This window comes from Rhinoderma darwinii, chromosome 3 (genome assembly GCF_050947455.1).
Source record: "Rhinoderma darwinii isolate aRhiDar2 chromosome 3, aRhiDar2.hap1, whole genome shotgun sequence".
Taxonomy (NCBI): domain Eukaryota; kingdom Metazoa; phylum Chordata; class Amphibia; order Anura; family Rhinodermatidae; genus Rhinoderma; species Rhinoderma darwinii.
In genome coordinates this window covers 163302220-163328475 of record NC_134689.1, presented here as the reverse complement: position 1 = coordinate 163328475, position 26256 = coordinate 163302220, and the positions used below count along the sequence as shown (strand labels likewise).

At 41.2% G+C, this 26256-nt stretch overlaps 1 protein-coding gene across 1 annotated transcript in view; it reads left to right on the top strand.

Moving 5' to 3' along the window:
* Positions 1–26256, top strand: part of OSBPL8 (oxysterol binding protein like 8) — a 324813-nt gene that overhangs the window by 82984 nt on the left and 215573 nt on the right. The window contains exon 3 of the mRNA XM_075856992.1: positions 7063–7167. Coding sequence (XP_075713107.1) covers positions 7126–7167 — 42 coding nt within the window. The 5' untranslated portion in view covers positions 7063–7125. The remainder of the gene's footprint in view (positions 1–7062; positions 7168–26256) is intronic.

Sequence of the window (26256 nt, the reverse complement as noted above, 5' to 3'; positions counted from 1 at the left end):
TGGTAATAAATTGCTGTTTGGACCCACAGCAGGCCTCAGAAGAGAAGGAGCACCATTTGGATTTTGGATTTCAGATTTTGCTGGAATAGTTTTCAGTGCCGTGTCGCGTTTGCAATGCACTGGAGGGAAGAAAACCGTGGAAACCCCCCAATAGTGACCCCATTTTGGAAACGATACCCCTCAAGGAATTTATCTATGGGTATAGTTAGCATTTTGAACCCACAGTTTTTTTGCTAAATTTATTTGAATTAGTATGTGAAGATGAAAATCTACTTTTTTTCTGAAAAAAGGTAGCCATTTTTAATTTTTACAAGGAATAAAGGAGAAAAAGCGCCCCAACATTTGTAAAACAATTTCTCCTGATTACGTAAATACCCCATATGTGGTAATAAACTACTGTTTGGACCCACACCGGGGCTTAGAAGGGAAGGAGCGCTATTTGGCTTTTGGAGCTCAAATTTAGCTGGAATGTTTTTGGGTGTCATGTCGAATTTGCCCCTGAGAGACTGAAACAGTGGAAGCCCCCCAAAAGTAACCCCATTTGGGAAACTACACCACTTAAGGAATCTATCTAGGGGTATAGTGAGCATTTAGGCCCCACACGTCTTTTGCAGAATTTATTAGAATTAGGCCGTGAAAATTAATATCAACATTATTTCCACTAAAATGTTGAATTTTTTCAATTTCACAAAGGATAAACGAGAAAATGCACCCCAACGTTTGTAAAGCAATTTCTCCCGAGTACGGCAATACCCCACATGTGGTCATAAATGTTTTTTCATTAGAAAGTAATTAACCCTTTACGAACTGATTCATGTTTTGCTTTTTCGTTTTTCCTCTCCGCTTTCCAAGAGCCACTACTTTTTTATTTTTCTGTCAATAGAGCGGTGTGGGGGCTTATTTTTTGCGGGACGAGTTGTCGTTTTTATTGGTACCATTTTTTGGTACGATGCCATATCGGTGGACATAAACGGCTCTTTGGGCACGCTGTAGGGCTCAGAAGGGAGGGACGCCATTTGGCTTTTGGAGCGCATATTTTGCTTGGTAGTAGCTCTGGCGTTTTGCTGGTATTTCAGTTTATAATGTTGGGGCACATGTAGGCTGGGCAGAGTACATCAGGGGCATAATAAGAGGGTATAATAATGGGGTAAATAAATAATAATCCACAGATATGTGGCCGGTGTCGCACTGATAAATGGTGCCCGATCTTATCCACTTTTGGAACACTCTGCACATTTTGCATCGCCATAATCTGGGAGCCGGAACTTTTTTTATTTTTTCACCACCGGAGCCGTGTGAGGGCTTATTTGTTGCGGGACAATCTGTAATTTTCATTGGTACCATTTTGGGGTACATGCGATTTTGTTGATCACTTTTTATTCAATTTTTCGGCAAGCAAGGTGACCAAAAACCATCAATTCTGACAATGATTTTTATTTATTTTTGACAGCGTTTACCCTGGGCTATAAATGACTATTATACTTTATTCTGCGGGTCGGTACGATTACGGCGATACCATATGTATATACGTTTTTTTATGTTTTGCAGCGTTTGCGCAATAAAATAACTTATTTAGAAAATAATGTATTTTCTGTGTCACCATATTCTGAGAGCCGTAACGTTTTTATTTTTCAGTCAAAAAAGCTGTGTAAGGGCTTGTTTTTTGCGGGACGGGTTGTAGTTTGTATCGGTACAATTTTGGCGTACATGCGACTTTTTGATCACTTTTTATTACATATTTTGTGAGGGGTGGTGACCAAAAAATAGTGATTCTGGCATTGTTTTTCGTTTATTTTTTTTGCGGCGTTCACTGTACGGGAAAAATAATATTATAGTTTTATAGTTGGGGTCGTTACGAACGCGGTGATACCAAATATGTGTACTTTTTTTTTTTACGTGCTCATTTTTTTTCCTATAATGAAAGACTTATTATAGGAAAAAAAGCAGTTCTTGTTTATATCACTTCTAACTTTTATTTTTACACTTTTTTTAAAACATTTTTATTCTTTTTTTTACTTTTTTCACTTGTCCCACTAGGGGACACTTAGACTTGCAGCTCTGATCGCTGCTGGAATACATTACACCACACACGTAGTGTAATGCATTTCAACTGTCATTGTGACGTGACAGTCACACTGACAGGAAGCCTACGACGTCCACCCTCGGGGTGGTCCTCATAGGCTTCTGTACATGGCAACCCGGAAGCCATTGTCTGGCGTCCGGTTGCCATGGGTACCATCGCCAGCCCCCGTGATTTCACATGGGGGCTGCCGATCGGCACTAAAGACCTTAATTGTGGCGTTCAAAATCGAGCGCCGCAATTAAGGGGTTAACTGCCGATATCAGCGGCGACAGGCCGCTGATCGGCAACGGGGAGAGCAGGGCTGACACCCTGCACAGTTAACCGCCGCTGCGGTGTAGCGCCGCGCGGCGGTTAACTGTCAAAGCAATGACGTAACTGTACGTCAAGGTGCGCGAACTTACTGCTCTCCATGACGTACAGTTACGTCATGGTGCGTTAAGGGGTTAAGGCCCCATGCACACGAACGTGGAAAAACTCCGTAATTGCTGTCCGCAATATGGTCCGCAATTACGGACCTGCCCGGATCTATTGGCCGAGGACACCTTTCCGTAGCGATACGGAAAGTTGTCCGTGCCGGGAAATATGAAGACATTTTCGGATTACAAAATATGGGAGCACGGCACAAAAATGGGGCGCGGGCGTCGGCGGGCTGTGATTACGGGCACGGCCATGTGCATGAGGCCTAAGGCCCCATGCAGACAACTTTCTTATAACTGTAAATACTGTCCGTAAATACGGTTCCGTAGTCATCCGTAATTTATCCGTATAAACAGAACGGTATCCGCAAATACTGTCCGTAATGCATCCGTATTTGATCCGTATGTACGGATCCGTAAAAAAGAGGGAGGCTGTAAATTGTTACCAATATGTTGCATGGTTTGAACATCCGTAGCCGTCCGTATTTACGGAAGCGCCCATAGGCTTCCATGGGAGAGTCCATGCCGTAAGAACGGACAAGAATAGGACAGGTTCTATAATTTTTTTTCAACACGGACACCCATCCATAAAATACGGAAAGGTTTCCGTGGCCAATAGAAATGAATGGGTCCGTAATTACGGATGAAAAAAATACGGTCGTGTGCATGGGGCTTAACAGTTTGTTTTTTACTTCATGTCTGTATATAGCGGACATGGCAGTCTTTTAGGCCATGCCTAATAGGCATAAAGTTATGGCAGGCCTTGGGGCTTTTGTTAGGCCCGCTGCTGCCATGACAACCCGCAAGCAAGCGGGTTCACGGGCCAACGATGGGTGACAGAGGGAGCTCCCTCCCTGTTAAACCACTTAAATTCCGTGGTCGCTATTGAGCGTGACATTTAAGGGGTTAAATGGCCAGGTCTAAGGTTTCTCCTATTCTGGCTATTGCAGCATGAGGCCAGCTGTCTGTCGCCACCAGCTGTGACTGCCTAGATCAAAGCCTGATGGATCAGATGCTGTGGTCAATAGCTCTGGCACTCCACTATCCCAGGTCTGCCATATACTTGAGCCTATTAGGGCGAAATAGGCTACCTGTCATTTTAACACTGACAGGCATAATATGCTGCACTGTATAAGTAAGCAACCACCAAAGTTGGACTAAAAAAATAAGATTCACAGTTTATTAAACTAAAATTACTTTTTTTTTTTTCTAAATCCATAGTAATAAAATAAAAACGTACAAAAAAATACAGATTTGCCCTTATAAAATGCTGTATTATCGAAAAAAACAACCTGCACATTATTGCTATTGCTGCATCCGTAATGACCTACATTATGAAGTTATCACTTATTTACCAACATAGTGCATGCAGATAAAAACCAAACAAATTTTTTTTTTCCACAATTGTTGTTTTTTGTTCATTCTGTCGCCCAAAAAAGGGATCAAATCACTTTTCTTTGAGCTAGTGTGTTGAAGCCTAACTGCTATTATGTATTCTATACAAATCTCACATAGAGGAGAATCCTGTTCGCTTATCTCTATCTGACATATATAGAAGCAGCAGCAACATTGAGGAGATTATACAGCACAACTGAGTAGTGTAACTAGGAATCTATGGGATGACATTTAACTCTGAGGCTATGTTCACACGCAAACTCAAAAACATCTGAAAATACGTTGCTGTTTTCAAGGGAAAACAGCTCCTGATTTTTCAAATGTTTTTTAAAGAGGCTCTGTCACCACATTATAAGTGCCCTGTCTCCTATATAAGGAGATTGGCGCTGTAATGTAGGTGACAGTAATGCTTTTTATTTAAAAAAACGATTTTTTTTCACAACGTTAGGAGCGATTTTGGTTTATGCTAATGAGCTTTCTTAATGCCCAAGTGGGCGTACATTTACTTTCGACCAAGTGGGCGTTGTACAGAGTAGTGCATGACGCTGACCAATTGGCATCATGCACTCCTCTCCCTTCATTTACACTGCACTAGCGATATAGATATATCGCTATGTGCAGCCTCATTCACAAACCCTAACATTACTACAGTGTCCTGATAATGAATATACATGACCATCCAGCCTGGACGTCATGTGTACTCAGAATCCTGACACTTCTGACTCTTTTTTTTTTTTGTGAGATTCCGGCAAATGAAACTAGCTCCGTGATCTCGCGAGATTTGGTTTCATTTGCCGGAATCTCACAAAAAAAAAAAAGAGTCAGAAGTGTCAGGATTCTGAGTACACATGACGTCCAGGCTGGATGGTCATGTGTATTCATTATCAGGACACTGCAGTAATGTTAGGGCTTGAGTATGTGGCTGCACATAGTGATATAACTATATCGCTAGTGCAGTGTAAATGAATGGAGAGGAGTGCATGATGCCGATTGGTCAGCGTCATGCACTCCTCTGTACAACGCCCACTTGGTCGAAAGTAAAAGTACGCCCACTTGGGCATTAAGAAAGCTCGTTAGCATAAACCAAAATCGCTCCTAACGTTGTGAAAAAAGATCGTTTTTTTTCATTAAAAGCATTACTGTCACCTACATTACAGCGCCGATCTCCTTATATAGGAGACAGGGCACTAATAATGTGGTGACAGTCTCTTTAAGCCACTCGCAATTTTTGCAGCGTCTTTACGGCCGTTTTTTGAGCTATTTTCAATAGTCTATAAAAAAAACGGCTCCAAAAATGTCCCAAGAAGTGACCTGCACTTATTTTTTGCGGCCGTTTTTTTCACGCGGCCGTTTTTCGAAACTGAACGCCGTTTTTCACATTGCAATCAATGGGCAGATGTTTGGAGGCTTTCTGCTTCCGATTTTTCGGGCGTTATGGCCCACAAAACGGCCCAAAATAGGCCGTGTGAACATACCCTTACCAGCAGCTTCAGCACGTGTGTATGTGTGTCTCTCTCGCCCTGATCTCCCTCCTGCACTCTTCTCTGTTTTCCATAGACTTCTGTGGGCAATGTGTCTGTCTCTCTGCTCCCCCTCTCCATAGACTTCTATGGGCAGTATCTCTCACTCTCCTGTCTGTCTCTCTCTTCTCCTGCCCCCACCACCCCTCTCCACAGACTTCTATGTGCAGGCTGAAAAGGTACTGGAGTGAGCTTTGGCAGAGATACCACCCCTCACTTTCTGCAGTCAGTCTCCTCTGCTCTGTAACTAGAGACCGATTTTGCTTGACAACAGGTGGTGGATAGCAGATTACAGGAAGGGGGATACCTAGGGGCAGTAACTTCACACAGAATTTGCATATGTAAAGTACATCTCAAAGTTTATCTAGATTATGTACACTAGAAGATTAGCATAAATTGTTTCAAAGGTTGGTGTCCATTTTTAAAGGGGTTATCCCACAAAGGACTTTTATAATTTTATTCCAGAACAGAGGTTTTGGCCTCACTAGACCATTTTCAAATCTGTTTTGAAAAGGGGGCTTGGCTTAAAATGAGCCACAATTTGGCTAAAAAAACTGTCATGAACTAAGCCAACCAATAGGTGGTATACGGAAGAGAAAGTGTCTTAAGATGTCTAGCAAGATGTGCAAAGTTAATCATACAGCATGCACCACTGTGATAAAATTGTTGCATCTTTTGACTGCCTAGTCTAAGTTTACAATGTCTAGTTTAGGCCCCTGCACACAACCGTGTCCGTAATCACAGTCTGTGATTACTGGCACGGCTGGACGCTGACAGCCGCCCGCTCTCCCATATAAAGTACAGGAGCACGGTCGGCAAAAAGCAAAAAATAGGACATATCCTATCTTTTGCGGATCCTTTCCATGGCACAGACACCTGTCGGTCAGCCATAGAAATGAATGGGTCCATAATAACAGGAGAGATCTACGGTCGTGTGCATGCGGCTTTAGACATCAATAGTAAATCTGCCTCTATGTGTAGCTACCACACTACTCACACTTGACAATCATTCAGTTTGTAGTAGTATTCTAGCCCACACTGACAAGACCAGTCTTTCATAGGAGAGTGCCGACTATAGTTAAAGAACCAGTCAATTACTTTGGAATATGAAACTTGGCATGCATGTTGGTCCTTCTATAAACGCCTAATGTAGCTTTTTATAGCAAGCACACTTAGTGCTATGTATATGCCACTCATGTGCCATCTAGCTGAAGTGAAAAGTTCCAATTTACAAGTTCGCATTGCTGAGTAGAGCTGCTTTATTTCTAACAGCTGTGATTGCAACCTGGAACCAATAGATCCTGTGAGTAAAGTGCAGGTTTCTTTTCTCATGATGTGAAAGCAATATTTATTGCAACTGCTCAGAGGATTGCCTTCCAAATCGCCCTGTATTTGAGGAAGGGATTTCATAGCAGCAGATGTTTGATTAAAGAGCTGCCTGGAGCTCAGTCACTGTTTTATCCCACAGCCGTGCAGATTGTTGTTTCTTTTTTTTTGTTTCATTGTTGCTTTTTTTTCTATTTTTATTTTCCATTTGCTCAACTTAGTGAACAATTTCGACTAAATGTCATCTTGTTTGGCACAGAAACTGACACTTATTGCTGCCTTGGCCTGCCACTGGCGCTGACACGCTATCTTATTGTTACAGGATACTGAAGGCCTTGGAATGCTAGAACTTTAACTGGCTGCAGATTAGGAGACAGCCATCAATATGGAGACAGTCGTCGCAGAAGTGGAACCTGAGAAAACGGTGGTGAGTTAATTTGAAGTTTGAATTACAACTTATTGATGTACCATCACGTTTTATATTTTCATGTCCAGTTATTCATATGCAGGTAAAAGAAAACAAGGCTTTAGGCTTGGCCCTTCTTGAACAGGAGTTTGTCCTGTAATTTAAAACTCTATGCGTAATATGTAAAATGATCATATGAATCTCCTTTAGTGCCTCTGCCTATTGATTTTATATTGATTCTACAACAGTAATGTGTATACATAGTTAAATCATGGATAGATTTCACTGGTCAGTGTAAATTTAGCTTTTTTTAAGGTTTTGATTCAGTAAGCTCGGTGGATTTAATATTTTGGGATTTGTATCACTCTCAAAGGTTTTTAAAACCTAGTTCTCTGCTCTGAGTCTTGTCTTCCAGAGTTCATGACTGTGAAACTGGGTCATTAAGTTGGCAAGAGTCAGTGACTGGCAAGCTAGAGCGTTAGTCCAGATCACTGGCAAAAGATACGATCGGTTTATAAATATATAATGTTGGGATGTATTACACTTGGAATTCTTGTTATCAAATGATGCAACTGGGGTATAAATAGCTAAGGACAGAACAGCCGTATTGTGGGTGCTCTGTATTCATTACCAGGACGTGTTCTGCTGTATTGACTCAAGTTAGAAGACTAAGGTAAGCCCTTAGTTGTAATCATTTTAGTGTACTCTGTCACTCCATTGGTAGGGGATTTCCCCAATGATGCTTTTGTATACCATTGTAAACAACTAAACAAGGATGCTTATTGCTATTACTGTTTGTCCCAGGTTAAAGTGTAAAAGAGCAAATAATATGTTCAGTAATCTTATAAGCTTCCCTCCCTACCCTGAAGCCATATTCTCCTATTTAAACATTTTTCATTATGTTTTTTTATTCTGTATTTATAGTTTAGAGCTAATGATACACTGGCAGACTTCCTGCTATGCAGGGTTGTCGGAAATGTAATGTCATTATATGAAAGCTGTCAGTGACTTAATCCGCATTCTGGTAATAATCCCTCGTATGCCCTTTATGGAAATTCTATGAATATGCTGCCATAAATCTCTTAGGCTGGGTTTTCACATGGCGTTTTTGTTGCGGTTTCGAAGGGCATATGAATTGCTTTGAAAAAACGCCACACAGGCCAAAAACCGCATTGCAAATGCCGCAGTAGAAGCGCATGGTTTTTTTTTTGTTTTTTTTTAAGCACATTTTTGGAAGCCTTTAAAGGGCACATCAAGATTCCAATAAAACGGGGTAAAAACGCAATAACACCCTATGGAAACCCTGTCTTATTTGTAGAAATTATTATAGAAAATGTTATCAAATCTCAAATTGTACAAAACATTGTTCCGTGTATAGCCAGCTCAAAGTGGATGTGTTATCACAATATGCTGGGAAATTAGACGAAACGGCCGTTTGGTTAACAGAAGCTAAAAAAAATAATACAACAAACTCATTTGAGAAATCTAATTCTTTGCGGCTGGTTTTCCTCTGCTGTTAATTGATGACCGGCACCATTTTTGACTTGCATTGGAGCAAACAGAGGGACATGGCAGCCAGTATGCTCTTTTAATGACAGTATTGAAGTGGTGCAAACAGCGTTTAGTACTCTCTAAATTTCATTCCTTTTTAAGGTGTTTTCACACGTTTAAAGGCTATAAACAATTTTTGCACTTTATTTATTTTTATTTTGTTTACTTGCTCTCTAAATGAAAAATTGAGCAACTTTCAAAATAGTCTTCATTAAAAAATTTCCTACCACTTTGTTGCTTTAGAGTTTGTTTTAGCTCCTGTATATAGCGGACTGTTCTGCTACTTCTGACATATATCTAAGGCTGGGTTCACACGAGCACATTAACGTCCGTAATGGACGGACGTATTTCGGCCGGAAGTCCCGGACCGAACTCAGTGCAGGGAGCCGGGCTCCTAGCATCATAGTTATGTACGATGCTAGGAGTCCCTGCCTCTCTGCCGGACAACTGTCCCGTAATGTAATCATGTTTTCAGTACGGGACAGTAGTTCCACGGAGAGGCAGGGACTCCTAGCGTCGTACATAACTACGATGCTAGGAGCCCGGCTCCCTGCACTGAGTTCGGTCCGGGACTTCCGGCCAAAATACGTCCGTCCATTACGGACGTTAATGTGCTTGTGTGAACCCAGCCTAACCATACACAGCTCCTGTCTGATTTCAGCTCAGGATTGACCTCATTTGCTGTCTTCTGTTCCCCTCCCTTTCTCAGTGATTGGGTCTATTCACATTGCACGCTCGTCCCCATCCTAGCTCCTTCTGAAAGGAGCACATGAGCGCCTATCAATTTTACGTTGAGTTTCACTTGTCATTACGCCGCAAAAATCGCAACTATGGAAAAAAAAAAACACTTACCCAGAAGTCTGTGTTTCTTTGTCCAGTCTCACCTCCTTCTGCATCCCATGTGACTGCTGTAGCAACGGTCAGATGGGATGAAACGTAATCCCAGGAGGCCGGCCTGGATAATGTCAGAGGGCCGTCCTCCTGGGATGAAGTTAGTTCCCATGTGACCGCTGCTGCAGCTAATCACAAGCTGCAGTGGTCACATGAGCTGCAGTGTCTAGAGAAGGAGAAAGCCGTACAGGAATGAAGGTGTTCTGATGCGTGACAGCTAGTGAAGGTAGCAGCATTCTGGACTCGCAGAACTTATATCTAGCATGTATTACTGGGGAGGACACATCCACATAAGAAGTCTGAAACTAGGAGCAGGTTGCAAAATATGTCAAAAGGTCTGGAAATAAATAAAGGAATGAACATTGCAGCCTGAATCTTACTGCAACTTTTTTAACTCTAGGTAACAAATGACATGTAAAAAAATAAAGAAAAAAAAATCTTGTCAGAGGTGTCCATAGCCTTCAACCCTTGGTAACATGTCACATAAATGTACGTGATAGATGGCAAGGCAAAGTTTGGAGCAGGCTCACAGACCGAGCAAACTTGATACTCAGCGGATCACTGCTGTATGTGCTAGCTGACACCTCACTGCATAAAAGAGGCCCCCAGGTCTGCCATGTTTGTGCTACTATTAAGCTCTACCAAAGGCAATAAAATATGAAACAAGTATACAAGAATTTTTTAAATAAGTATAATTAGTCTACAAGATGAGAATATAAAAGGGGGGGGGGGACAGTTAATGGACCAATTGATTTTTGGATTGGATGCATATTGATAACAGGGTTCCCATATTCGTTCAAAGGGTAGTTATTCTGAAGCGCCACCTTTTCACGGCGTCACTACAGAAGATGTTTCCCTCGAATCGGGCACTCTGCTTCTGAATCCCATGGCAATGATCAGAGACCAATAGCAGTGCTCTCCAGTCATGTGAGCCCGTTTAGCCCCTCCGATGCGGTGGTTAATAGTGACCGCCGCATCGGAGTGGTTTTAGAGGGAGGGGCAACCTCTCTCATCCCATCGGCACCCCTCGATGCAATCGCGAGGTGCTGATGGTTTTTATGGCAGCCGGGGCCTAAAAAATACCCACAGGTCTGCCTTTTAATGAATGTCTGTTAGGCTATGCCACTGGCATGCCCTAACAGATTCCGGTCAGTCTTACATTGGCCGGTAATAATATACTGTATTGCAGTGTATTATAAAAGCGATCAAATTATCTCATAGTAAAGTCCCATTGTGCGAAGTTTATACAAAAAAGTTTATACAAAAAAAAAAGTTACGTTTCACATTTGGTATCGCCGCGTCCGTAATGACCCAAACTATAAAACTATTACATTATTTAACCCGCACGGTGAACGCCGTAAAAGATAAAATAAACAATGCCAGAATTGTTGTTTTCTGCTCATCTTGCCTTCAAAAGTTTTATTTATAAAAAGTGATCATACAAGTCGCATGTACTCCAAAATGGTACCAATAAAAAGGTAGTCCTGGAAAAAAAAGCCTTTATACAGCGGTCAGTAGAAAAATAAAAAAGTTATGGCTCTTAAAATAAGACAACAGAAAAACAAATAATGTTGAAAAAGAAAGTGGTTTTACTGTGTAAAAGTAGTAAAACCTATATAAATTTGGTATCGTAATGGCTCGCCGAATACAGTTGTTTGTTCAAACACGGTATACAGCGTAAGTTTAAGACTCAAAAAAAGAATGGCAAAATTTCAGGTTTTTTTTTCAGTTACCCCACCAAAGAAAGTTAATAAAAGTTAATCAACAAATTATATGTACCCGAAAATGGTGCTATTAAAAAATAGAACTTGTCCTGCAAAAAACTAGTCCTCCTACAGCTATGGCGACGGAAAAATTAAAAAGTTATAGCTCTTTGAATGAGACGATGGAAAAACATAAAAAAAATTGCTTGGTCATGAAGGTTTAAAATCCCTTTTTGGTATTAAGGCGTTAATGTTATCTTGGGTCAAGGCTGCTATCTTCTTATTTATCATATAGTCATTTAGTCTCCGTTTGATTTCGGTGAAATCAAGAACAGGCTGTTTCCAAGCTTGTGCTATTGTTTGTTTCACAGCCAAGAAAAAGAAATAAATTTTTGTTAGACTCAAGGATCGTTTTCAATGGATTCGTTAGGTAAGTGTATACCGTTGAGGGCTTGCTGCAAACTTTTTCATCTACAGCATGTCAATTCTGTTGCAGATTTGTTGTGGACTTTCACTATGGATTTCACACTTTGCAATGCATCATAATTCGCATCTAACACATATGGATTTTCCCTGCCACAGTAAATGTTCTTTAGGCATAGTGTTCATGTTCGCATTTTAGATGAATGTACTTTACTTCACCACAATTTAAAGTGACTGTCGTGAATTTATCAACTGGTTTCCGCAAAATTTTTGCAAACGCCATGTTTGTACTAAAAATGTGCGACTTTTTTTTTGTCTCTCCCCACTGTTAAAGTGGCGAGGAAAATTTGGTGGTGTTAATCTGAAGTGGGTGGGGCCACCAGAGGACAGGGATATTTAGTACTAAGCATGCAAGAAATTGGTTTCAATTCTAACGCTACTTTACTCCTGCTCGTAACAGATTTAGGTTTTTAATGTCGGAGATGCACCTCTTAATTTGGCGCATTGAACTTCCACGTACTCTAGTTTAAGACCTATATACACAAGTCTTAATAATTTACACGCTATTTCCGTCTACAGTTAATGTATTTCTTTAATCTATCTGAGTTATGAGTAACATTCATAGTTCTCCTTGTTGGACACATTTGACAAGCTTGCTGTCAGACACATTCGTGTAGAATGGTAGACATATAATTGCCTTTACTGAAAACAGGACATGGTGGCGATCAGATGATTGGTCCAGAAGCGGAAAACCCTAGCAAATAGCTCATATGGCTGGGGTGTTAGTTGTGATAGGAAAATGTGGTAATGCATGGCATCCACACAAATAAATAAGTGGGCATTTGATACATAATTGTGTTGATTTTACAGAGCATTTCTTATGTCTGATTTCTAGATTGGCTTGTTTCCGTATTTGCATTGTTCTGTTGGTGGTGTGGAGCCGCTATAATAGCCTGTTGTTTCTACAGGTAATAAGTGTAGTATCTCCGCAGGACCTTAATTGCACTCTTACTATTTTAGATAAATGCCTGCAGTGGTGCTAATAATCTAGTTTTCCCATATTAGCCTCCTTATCAAGAGAGAAATGTGCCATAAATGCTTAACCACTTATCTTAAGGCATGAAGGTAACAAAGTAATAATCATTATAGCGTTTTAAAAGATTAGATATCTTAATCTTAAAGTGCTACTCCAGGTTCTAAAAGATAGAAGTGTCTTTTTATACGGCTCTTAAAAATCTTAAATCTGTGCAGATCTGTCTTGCAGTCAGATAATTATAAAGATTGTGAAGAGCTGCGCAAAATGTGTTTACAAACATTATTCTTTGTTTGAACTTTTCCTTTATAAGACTGTGTTCACAAACAGTTTTTTTGCAGGAGGAAAATTCCTCCTGCAAAAACTGCTCCAGACGTTTTTTTTGCACAGTGGTTTGACAAAAACTCGTCAAAACACTCGTCAAGGCGTTTTTTTCTTCTTTCTGACTGATTGAAATGGGGTTTTGGAGGCGGAAACCACCTCAAGATGGGTCATGTCGCTTCTTTTTACCGCGACACGTTTTTTTTTACTTGCCGTAAAAAACTCGTCCAACTCCCATTGAAATCAATGGGAGGCATTTTCGGGCGTTTTTTGACGAGTTTTTCAGAGCGGTCAAAAAACTAGGCGTGAACAGGGCCTAACACAGATGGCAGTGAACTTGGGAGGCTAGTTATTCCTATATTAACTGTTTGTGACCACCTATACGCCTTTTCACGGCAGTCACTAACGTGCCATAGGCTAGGCTGCTGCCTATTCATGGCAGCCTAGTTTAAAGGGGCTCTGTCACCACATTATAAGTGTCCTATCTCCTGCATAAGGAGATCGGCGCTATAATGTAGGTGACCGCAGTGCTTTTTATTTAAAAAAACGATCTATTTTCACCACGTTAGCCATTTTAGATTTATGCTAATGAGTTTCTCAATGGACAACTGGGCGTGTTTTACTATTGACCAAGTGGGCGTTGTACAGAGGAGTGTATGACGCTGACCAATCAGTGACTAATTAGCGTCATACACTTCTCTCCATTCATTTAGGCAGCGCATAGGGATCCTTTTAGATCACTATGTGCTGTCTTATACTAACACATTAACGATACTGAAGTGTTTAGACAGTGAATAGACATTCCAGGGGATGTCTATTCACAATCCCTGCACTTCGTTAATGCTTCTGTAGTAGTTACAGCAGAGCAAGCGTAATCTCGCGAGATTACGCTGTAAATGACAGGTTACAGCGAGATTACGCTTTGCTCTGCTGTAACTACCACAGAAACAGTAACGAATTGCAGAGATTGTGAATAGACATCCTGTGGAATGTCTATTCCCTGTCTAAACACTTCAGTATCGTTAATGTGTTCGTATAAGACAGCACATAGCGATCTAAAATGATCCCTATGCGCTGACTAAACGAATGGAGAGGAGTGCATGACGCTGATTGGTCACTGATTTGGTCAGCGTCATACACTCCTCTGTACAACGCCTACTTGGTCAATAGTAAAACATACCCAGTTGTCCATTGAGAAACTCATTAGCATAAATCTAGAATCGCTAATAAAGTGGTGAAAATAGATCGTTTTTTTAAATAAAAAGCACTGCTATCACCAGCTGGGCTCTTGCTCTAACAGTCGCGATTTGAAGTTGACTTCAAATGCGACCGTTCAACCCCTTAGATGACGCGGTCAATAGCGACCGCGACATCTAAGTGGTTTACAGAGGGAGGGGTCTCCCTCTGTCACACCATCTGCCCGATGTGTTGCCATGGCAGCCAGTGACCTAACAAAGACCCCCAGGGCTGCCTTGGCTATATGCCTATTAGGCTGTGCCAGAGGCATGGCCTTATAGATTGCCTGTCCGTTTTACACTGACAGGCAGTAATTCTTTGGTATACGAAGTATACCAAAGCATTATATCTGCGTTCAAAAGTTTGCTTAGTGATGTCCCCTAGTGGGACTGAATGAATAATGAATGTAAAAAATATATATTAAAGGTGAACAGAAAAAAAATAAATCCTTTTTTGTCTCCATTTAAAGTGGTTCTATGTTGTAAAAGTGAAAAATAAAAGTGAACATATCTGGTATCGCCACAATCGTAATGACCTGAGCAATAAAGTTAACATGTTACGTAATTGGCGGAATTGCTATTTTTCATCCCCCCTCCCCCAAAAAAAGCACAAAAAAAGTTATGGCTCTTGGAATGCGATTATTTTAGTTCAAAAGTGTTTTTACTGTACAAAAATAGTAAAACATTAAAAACCTATACATAAGTGATTTTTCCATTATTGTACCGACCCATAGAATAAAGGTAAATGTTATTTACACTGCACGGTGAACAGCGTAAATTTAAAACGCATAGAACGCTGGCAGAATTGGTTTTGGGTTTTTTTTTGGTTTTTTTTTCTATTCCTCCCCCAAATAAAAGTTGTTAAATTATTTTTTTTTTTACCCAAACTGGTGCCATTGAAAAACACAACTCATCCTGCAAAAAACAAGTTCTCATACAGCTATGTCGACTGAAAAATAAAAAAGTTAATGCGACAGTGGAAAAACTAAAATTGCTTGGTCACTAAGGGGTTAAAGAGGAACTGTCAGCTCTCCTGAATATGTAATTTTATGGAGAATGCAAACATTTACTAAAACGAACAATGCTGGAGCATCTTCTCTTATAACTGCACTGGGCCATTCCTCTTTTTAAAACCGATCAATAAGTTGACAACCGGGCGTTAAAGTTTCCCAGGATGTGCCAGAGTCTAATTGGACAGGCTCAGTGTGTAGGGAGACACCCTTTTGACAAGGAGAATGGTAACACCCAATTGTCAATTAAGGCTAGGTCTACGTGACACAGGTCGAGTGGCCGCAGATCGTTGTGTGCCCCTGTATACATTACATGTAATTAACGCTAATGTGGCTCCGTTGCAACCCGTGGCAATCTCCAGGTTTCTTCTTTAGTATACAGAGCTATATTGTAATGTGCCCATAGGCTTCTATTTTGCAGATGTATGTACGCACATGCATGGCCACGTCTCGAATTCAGACTTCACCTAGTTGTGGTGAATCAATTATAATCGATAGTAGGCGCTTATTGATGATGGTTTTATTATTGAGTTAAATAGGAGCTGTAGAAATTTGTATTCAGAGAGTTTCCTCTAGTGCCAAGTGCAGGCAACCAGAAATTTTTCATTAAATTATATGGCTGTGTGAGGGTAAGCAGGAGATTTGGAGCACTGTAGAGATTATAGAGATAATTTTTGTTATAGTATATTAACTCTGGTAACACTCAGTCTGATGTTTCAATTGACTCGACGGAACGACATTACTCTTAGTGATGAATAATCTTTCAACTGCCAAAGCCTCATGACATTACTCTGCGCTCCTCCTACCAGACCTGTTCTCTGCCTTTGACATTGTAGACCACTCTCTCCTGTTATAAATTATTTCATCCTTTTGCATCATAGACCCTCTCCTAGATCTCCTAATATCTTACCAACCGAGCATTTAGTGTCTTCCACTTACACACCATCTCCCCAATTTACCCTCACTCTGTTGGAGTCCCTCAAGGCTCTCTCCTGCGACACTTGCTCTTCTTCATCTACGCCTTTAAGGCTGGGGCAGGTCATAAAATCCCATAGCTTTCAGTACCACTTCTATGCTGATGACACACAAATTTACCTCTCTGGTCCAGATGTCACCTCTCTGCTATCCAGAGTCTGGCAGTGCCTAACCGCTATTTCTTCCTTCCCCCTCCTCCTGCATCCTTAAACTTAACATGGAGCAAACTTAATTCCTCCTCTTTCCCATTTCACTCAAACCCACTTACCGGAACTATCAATCACAGTTAATGGCTCCACACACCCTCCAGTCTCAAAAGTCCACTGCCCATGGATAACTTTTGATATTGCCCAGTATTCCAAATCGCACATTCAAGCCCTTTCTACCTCCTGCCGCCTCCACCTCAAAAACATTTATTGAATCTGCTTTCCTCAACCTCGAGATAACAAAACTATTTGTACTTGCCCTTATCTCCCGTCTGGACTATTGCAACATTATTCTTTGTGCTATCCCGTCTAACGCTATTGCACCTCTCCAATCCAACCTCAACTCTGCTGCCAGGTTAATTCACCTATCCCATTGTTTGACTTCTGTCTCGCCACTCTGCCAATTCATTCACTGGCTACACATTGCCCAGCATATCTCCCAACACGTAATCTTCGATCCTTGCAAGACATTCTTTACTCTCCTCTTATCTTCCCCTTACATCATTGACATTACGTTTGCTCCTGTGCCGCCTTCTACTCTGGAACTCACTAAACCAACAAATCAGACTCTCTCCCACCATTTAAACCTTTAATAGTGACCTGAAAACCCACCCACCTTCAGACCACTTACAACCTGCGATAACCTTGCTTCCTCTACCCTACAGGTTGAACAGATAACTATATCGCTAGTGCAGTGTAAATGAATGGAGATAAGTGCATGACGCTGATTGGTCAGCGTTATACACTCCTCTGTACAACGCCCACTTGGTCTAACGTAAAAACACGCCCACTTGGGCATTAAGAAACTCATTAGCATAAAGCTAAAAATCGCTCATAAAGCGGTTTAAAATAGTTTTTCTAAATAAAAAGCATTACTGTCACCTACATTATAGCGCCCATCTCCTTATGTAGGAGAGAGGGCACTTATAATGTGGTGACAGTCTCGTTTACAAGACTATACGCCGGTTGTTAAGGGTTTAAAATTTAGGCTACTGTAGGTTATCCCATGGCGTCTTTAATCGGGAACAATTCTGTGTATTGTTTTAGTTATGTTTTTGGAAAAAAATAACATTGAATGTCATAGCATGTAGCAAAGAAACATTGTTTTTTAGGGTTGTGTTTCTGTATGGCACTTTACAGTATTTCACATGTGTGTTATGTTTCTGATGATAGGTGTTATGTCTGTTTATGGAAGTGTCACACACCACTTTGTACTTTTGACAGGACTTAAACTAGAGTAGAGCCTGCTTAACCAGTCTATCCGGTCATACAGGTGTGCCGCTTTTTGTAGGAAATATGGACACAGCTTGATTGTTAATGGCCTGCAGTTCTGCGGTTAAAACGTCAGTATTGGGCCGTATTCACAGGAGCGTGTGCGTATTGCGCGCGCAAAAAACGCTGCGTTTTGCACGTTTAGCAGTTTCGTGTGGCATCAGTATTTTGTGCGTGCCTGCGTGATTTCCGTGCATATGGCATCGTTATGACTCTTTATGTTTACAAACCTAAAAGCAGGAGGTGCTTTTATTTTTTCATTTATTTTACAACTGTAGAATGAATCACGCGCGGCACACGGAAATGCTCAGTGTGCCGTGCGCGATTTTCACGCACCCATTGTATTCAATGGGTGCGTTCTGCGCGAAAAATGGCAAAGTATAGGACATGTCGTAAGTTTTACGCAACGGACACGCACTGCGTGAAAGTCATGGACAGTTACTATAAATGTATAATCCGCGCACACTTTACGTGGAGGCCGCTACGTGTGTCCTCACCCTAGCTTTCATAAGTTGGTTAGTTACAAGATGCTACATTTTCTTGCCATAGACACATTGAGTCCCATTATTTTAGAAGCTAATCTATGTGATGAGTTACAATAGGCACTGCCCTCAGTGGTCTGAACACCTGTAATTTAGCGTGAACTAGGCATTTACATACTATATGTAACCTTAGCTAATGACTAGAAATTGTCTGACATTTGTCTGTGTAGTCCAGAGTTTCCCAACATTTTCAGTCTCGAGGCACCCCAGGAAAAACAAAAATTCTCAGGGTACCCCTACCAAAAATTGTTCACAAAACGACAAAAAATGGCTAAAAACAAGCACTACACTATTAGGGTATGTTCACACAGCATTTTTTTGTAAAGCAGAAACTAAAAATCTGCCTCAAAATGCCTTTAGGTATTTTGAGGCAGATTTTGAATTGACAGCGTTGTTTGACTTCTTTTTTTTTTTTTTTTTTTTTCTTTGCTGTGTTTTTTGCCCACATTTTTTTTAAAGTGTTGATCGAATGCAAAAACCGCAGACAAAAAAGCACCAAACGGGCGCCGCAGGTTTTTTCTGCCTCCTATTAATTTCAATGGGAGGTCAGAGGCGGAAACTACTCGAAGACCATCAGCCCCCCACTCACAGTAAAATGACCATCAGCCCCCCACTCACGGTAAAATGACCATCAGCCCCCCACTCACGGTAAAATGACCATCAGCCCCCCACTCACAGTAAAATGACCATCAGCCCCCCACTCACAGTAAAATGACCATCAGCCCCCCACTCACATTAAAATGTCCATCAGCCCCCCACTCACACTAAAATGACCATCAGCCCCCTACTCGCAGTATAATGACCCCTCAGTAAAGAGAACATAAGCCCCCTCCAGTAAAGTGACCATCAGCCTCAGTCCCCCCCCCCAGTAAAATTACCATCTGCCCCTCTAGTAAAGTGACCATCACAGAGAGAAAATGTGCTTACTCCTGGGGAAGGAATAAATAAGGAGGTATAAGAACAACAACTCCCAGCATGTCCAGACTGTTGTTAAGGGATATCAGAGGACATTACAGGGAGGAGGTCTAAGAGGAGAGAACTACAACTTCCGGCATTCCCCATGCTCCATTTCTCACACAATTGGTAACAAACTAAAGAAAAAAAGACTTACCCTGCACATCATGGCTCCTCTCCCTCCGTCAGGCTTCTAGTGGGAAGCGGTGGGCCGTACCTGTAACACGTGCACGCGTCACGTCTGCTACAACGTCGAGGGCGGAGCTTGTATCAAAAAAATAAATGTAAAAAACTTTTTTTTTTTTGCAGTGGATGAACAGAGTGTCGCGGCACCCCTGGACAGTTCTCGGCACCCCAGTTGGGAACCACTGGTGTAGTCTATGTAAACCTAAAAGCATTTGCCTTCACAGTTGCTGTAATGTATTGCTAAGGTCTCGAGTACACGACTGTACTGCAGGTCTGTGTGCAAGCTGTATATTTAGTGATAAGAATGAGATGGAATCCCATCATGTATTCCCACAAAAAGGCTTTCCTAATCACACATTTAGGAATTTAATCTTCTTCTCGATAATAAATATAGGGCTTACACAGGCTAGCATTGCAACAATGTGCACGATCTCTAAAGTTGATTAAAGGAGACACTATAAGGTTTCCATGACAACACTGCACCTGAAGGGGACGTCATCAGAATCTTTTAGTAGTGCAGCTTCAGGCTTTGGGCCTATCACTTCAGGTGATCATAACTTAGAAGGAAGATATTTATGTACATTAAAGGGACTTCAGGGATATCTGTGCATTGCACGGAAGGGTGCCTCTGCTGCAGCCTATCTGTATGGGAGGGGGATTTTGTTGTTTTTATTTTAAATAAAGCATGTAATTTAAATAGGAGGGCTGATTTAAAAGATTGAAGCCTGAAATAAGCCCTTTAAGTTGCGATTGTAATTGCCACATACAGTAAATAGCGTTCTTAGCTGACCCTTGGGGCTTGTCCACACGTAGCTGAGTTGCTGCGTTTTTCAGAGCAGATCTCACCATGTCCCAGCATTGAGGAAAATGCAGAAAATTCTGCACCATTTTTCGCAGTTAAAACTGTAGGAAATGGTGTGGAATTTCTGCTATTTTCTGCGGAATTGCTGCTGAAAGTTTTTGCAGCAATTCAGTTACGTGTGGACAAGACCTTATATTCTGTGATTGCATGGGTTTTGGTCTTTGGCAGATAAATAACACTCTTGTCTTTTTATATAGTTAACAGCTTGGACATAACATGGGCTCATATCCACGTGAGCACTTGTTTAAATGGGCAACATTAGCTCAACAACACGCTAGTGACACTGCTTACTCTGTCACATGAGCAAGCAGAAGTGTTTGTTTACAGTCTGAAAATAGTACCTAACATGAAGTCTGGAAAATAGGAAGTCTGTAGGAGACTATATGAAACGTTTACCAGTGCACTTTAGATGTGAGCTGACATTTTGGTCACTTCATCTGAATGTCAAGAGTGAATTACTGCCATAGTAACACGTACTTGGGAACAATAATTTTGTGGATTTTATATGACCGCTTTTCCAGTTTAAAGGGTTGTCTGGTTTTGAAAACTCATTTCTGAATACCCTATTAGAGATTTGGAGTTAATAGAGAAGGGTTACCCATTCAGGATCCACTTCAGGCTGTTAAAGAGTCTCTCATTTGGGAGGACCCAGCACATTCTTGCATCACGCGGACCACCCATTGTTTTTATAGAGAACAGTGTAATGCTTCAATGCTCCTGAAGTGATGCTGTAAGTGGATGGAACACATCCTGACAAATTTTCGAACAGACTACAGCAGATCGCTAGGACACCCTGTGATCAGCTAATCATCAATAAACCTTTCTAACAAAAAGTGATTGTACAAAGCAGACAACCCCCTTTAAGGATTTGCTTCTAAATATTCTTGACGTGTTTACCAAGTTCATTGGGATGCTGTAGATAATAGAGAGGAAGCAGGTAGTGGCAATGTAACTGCATAATTGTGACGTTTTTGTGCTATTGTAGATCTGTGGAAAGTTGGGTGGAAGTGGGTGCTGTAATGGCAGCCAATAGTGGTTGTCAATTAGCATGCGTTGCCCATGTACAATACAAGGAACTCCGAAATGGGTTAATAGAATATTAAAGGGGTTTACATTGCAAGGAATTGTGTGAACAGGTATTTATTTTTCTATTGTATTTCTATCCTATTTGTAAGTGAAAGACATTAGAGCATTTTAATATGTTACATAGTTACATAGTTAGTACGGCTGAAAAAAGACACATGTCCATCAAGTTCAACCAAGGGAAGGGAAAAGGGAAGGAAAAATTTCTACACATAGGAGCTAATACTTTTTTGTTCTAGGAAATTATCTAACCCTTTTTTAAAGCCATCTACTGTCCCTGCTGTGACCAGCTCCTGCGGTAGGCTATTCCATAGATTCACAGTTCTCACTGTAAAGAAGCCTTGTCGCCTCTGCAGCTTGAACCTTTTTTTCTCCAGACGGAGGGAGTGCCCCCTTGTTTTTTGAGGGGGTTTTACAAGGAACAGGATTTGACCATATTTTTTTGTATGTGCCATTAATATATTTATATAAGTTAATCATGTCCCCCCTTAGTCGTCTTTTTTCAAGGCTAAATAGGTTTAATTCTTTCAATCTTTCCTCATAACTTAAATTCTCCATGCCCCTAATTAGCTTCGTTGCTCTTCTTTGTATTTTTTCCAACTCCAGGGCATCCTTTCTATGAACTGGAGCCCAGAACTGGACTGCATATTCTAGATGAGGCCTCACTAATGCTTTGTAAAGTGGTAATATTACATCCCTGTCCCGCGAGTCCATGCCTCTTTTAATACACGACAATATCCTGCTGGCCTTTGAAGCAGCTGATTGACACTGCATGCTGTTATTGAGTTTATGATTTACAAGTACACCCAGATCCTTCTCAACAAGTGAATCCGCCAGTGTAGCTCCCCCTAGGACATATGATGCATGCAGGTTGTTGGTACCCAGATGCATAACTTTACATTTATCTACATTAAACTTCATCTGCCAAGTGGACGCCCAAACACTTAGTTTGTTTAAATCTGCCTGTAATTCATGAACATCTTCCATAGTCTGAACTATATTGCATAGCTTGGTGTCATCTGCAAAAATAGAAATAGTGCTATTAATCCCATCCTCTATATCATTAATAAATAAGTTGAATAGTAGGGGTCCCAGCACTGAACCCTGGGGTACACCACTTATAACCGGTGACCATTCAGAGTAGGAATCATTGACCACAACTCTCTGGATACGGTCCTTGAGCCAATTCTCAATCCAATTACAAACTATATTTTCTAAACCTATAGTCCGTAATTTACCCATTAGGCGTCTATGGGGGACAGTGTCAAATGCCTTTGCAAAGTCCAAAAACACTAAATCCACAGCGGCCCCTCTGTCTAGACTTCTGCTCACCTCTTCATAAAAACAGATTAGGTTAGTTTGACAACTTCTGTCCTTAGTAAAACCGTGCTGGCTGTCACTTATAATGCTATTTATTGTCACATAATCCTGTATATAGTCCCTCAATAGCCCCTCAAACATTTTCCCCACGATGGATGTTAAGCTTACTGGTCTATAATTACCCGGGGAAGACCTAGAGCCCTTTTTGAAAATAGGCACCACATTTGCCCTGCGCCAGTCCCTTGGCACTATACCAGTCACTAGAGATTCTCTGAATATTATGAAAAGGGGGACAGAAATAACTGGACTAAGCTCTTTAAGAACTCTAGGGTGTAACCCATCTGGTCCCGGGGCCTTGTGCACATTTATTTTATTTAATTTAGCTTGGACCATCTCTACATTCATCCAATTCAGTATATCAACTGATATATTAACAGCACTGGCACCGGCTACATCAGCTGCTCCTTCTTCAGTTGTATATACAGAGCTAAAGAACACATTTAGTAACTCTGCCTTCTCTTGATCCCCTGTGATCAACTCCCCATTACCATTATCTAGGGGTCCCACATGTTCAGACCTGGGCTTTTTTGCATTTATATGCTTGAAGAATTTTTTGGGATTTGTTTTACTATCCTTGGCCACCTGCCTTTCATTTTGTATTTTTGCTAATTTTATTACATTTTTACAGATTTTATTAAGCTCCTTATATTTTACAAAGGCTACAGCTGTACCCTCAGATTTGTATTTTTTAAATGCCCTTTTTTTGTCATGTATTGCCCCTTTCACAGAATGTGTAAGCCATGTGGGGTTTAATTTGAGTCGTTTATACTTGTTACCTGTAGGAATAAATTTTGCACTATAATAACTCAAAGTAGATTTGAAAATCTCCCATTTATCATTTGTTCCATTATTTGACATTAGTTCTTCCCAGTCTATATCCTGAATTGCAGCCCTCATCCTGGGGAAATTGGCTTGATTAAAATTAAATGTTTTTGCCCTCCCAGCCTGTGTTTGTTTTTTACAGTATAGGTAAAATGTAACTATATTATGATCACTGTTACCGAGGTTTTCACGAACATTGACATTCCCAACAAGATCTGCATTATTAGAAATGACCAGATCCAACAGAGCTTCACCTCTAGTCGGGTCTTCCACAAACTGGCCCATAAAATTTTCCTGCAACAGGTTGAGGAAATGTCTCCCCTTTGCAGTTGAAGCCGAACCATGACACCAATTAATATCCCGGAAATTAAAATCTCCCATTATCACTACAGTACCCACCTGTGCAGCCCGCTCCATCTGTTTATATAGCTGAACTTCCATCTCCTCAGTTATATTGGGGGGTCTATAGATTACACCAAAAGTAATTTTTTCAGTGTTTACCTCCCTTTCTAGTTCCACCCACAAGGTTTCAACCTCCTCACAGTATTCACCCACTATTGTCTCTTTCACACTCGCCTTCATATCATTTCTCACATACAGACATACACCACCACCTTTCCTATTTGTCCTGTCTTTCCGAAAAAGTGTAAAACCCTGTAGATTTACAGCCCAGTCATGTGAAGAGTCCAGCCATGTTTCAGCAACACCAACTATATCTATATTTTCTTCCAGTATCAAGGCCTCCAGCTCCCCCATTTTGCTTGCTAGACTTCTGGCATTTGTGAACATACACTTTAACTTGCCTGTCAGTTTTTCACTTTTATTATCAGAAATGTGATTTGACATTAATCGGGCCTTTTTATTTACACTGATGTTTTGTAACGAAAGGATCTCCTTATCCTGTTGTCTAGTCCTCTCCCCACATTCTGTTTCTCCCCCCACCAATATAGTCTGACCCCTCTCTAACCTGGCTACCCCTTTTTTTTCTACATTGACCTCCCTCCTCAGCCCTAGTTTAAATACTCCGCCACCCCAGCTAGAATTCTCTCCCCCAGCACAGCGGACCCCCTTCCATTTAGGTGCAAATCATCTGCAGAATACAGTTTGTACCCCAATGAAAAGTCAGCCCAGTGCTCTAGGAACCCAAATCCTTCTCCTCTACACCAAGACTTCAGCCATGCATTTAACTCCCTGAGCTCCCGCTGTCTTTCCTGTGATGCGCATGGCACAGGCAGTATTCCTGAGAATACTACTTTGGAGGTCCTTCCCTTCAGCTTGTAGCCTAGTTCTTTAAAATTATTCTTAAGGCTCCTCCACCTACCATTTATTCTGTCGTTGGTACCGACATGGACCACGACAGCTGGATCATCACCAGCCCCTCCCAGCAATTTGTCCACCCGTTCCACCACATGCCGAACCCTGGCACCAGGGAGACAGCAAACCATTCGGTTGAGGTGGTCTTGGCGACAAATTATTCTATCCGTCTTCCTGATTATAGAATCCCCTACGACTATCAATTGTCTTGGCTTACCTGCATTACCATCCCGCCGACTACTAGCTGGGCTGTTCTCCCGGCTGTTAGGGAGATCAGTATCCACTAGGGCTGCCATTTCTGAGACTGACACCCCCGCATCATCACCCAACTTGGCAATTTTGCCTGGAATGTCAGAAACCGGATCGGCCTTCCTTGTCTTTGACCCCTTTCTACTGCCCCTAACTACATTAACCCAGCTACTTACCTGATCCTGCTCACCCATGTCTTCACCCTCCAGTTGTAACCCACTAACTGCATGCTCTGTGAGCAGCAAGCTCCGCTCAAAATTGTCTATCCTCCTCAGTGTTGCATTCTGCTCCTCCAGATCTCTAATACGGGATTCCAGGTGAACAACATGCTCACATCTGCCACAGAGATATTCACCCTGGAACTCCGGCTCCAGTCGTGCATACATATGGCAAACTGTGCACTGAAGAAAACCTCCAATCTTGCTATCCATTATCCAAGTTACAAAAAAACAGCAAACAGGTGTTAATCAAAAATAAAAAGAAGTAGAAGAGCACTTACTGGGGCTTTAACTCCTCTTTTCAACTCCGGTTTTTGGAACTCCACTTGCTATTCAAACCACAGAGCAGGCTCTACAGAGTACTGAGGCCTGATTTATAGCACCTGGTAGCAGCTAACCCCTCCCCCTTACTCAGCTACTCAGCAGGAAGGAAACTGCAAGGGAAAAAAAAAATAGTTTTAAATAATGTCACTTTTGCAAACTTTGTAGCAAGCAAGCAATCAATACATATATCACATACAATGGCCCCCCACTTTGTCACACACAACACAGTAAATCAATCCGGTTTTTGGAACTCCACTTGATATACAAACCACTTGTTTTTTTCAAACCACAGTGTATTTTCTTGTATTACACTAGAATAAAAATACAGTAACACCATGTCTTAAAGAGGCTCTGTCACCACATTATAAGTGGGCTATATTGTACATGATGTGATCAGCGCTGTAATGTAGATTACAGCAGTGTTTTTATTTAGAAAAACGATCATTTTTGACCGAGGTATGACCTATATTAACTTTATGCTAATGAGTTTCTCAATGGACAACTGGGCGTGTTTTACTTTTTGACTAAGTGGGCGTTGTACAGAGAAGTGTATGAC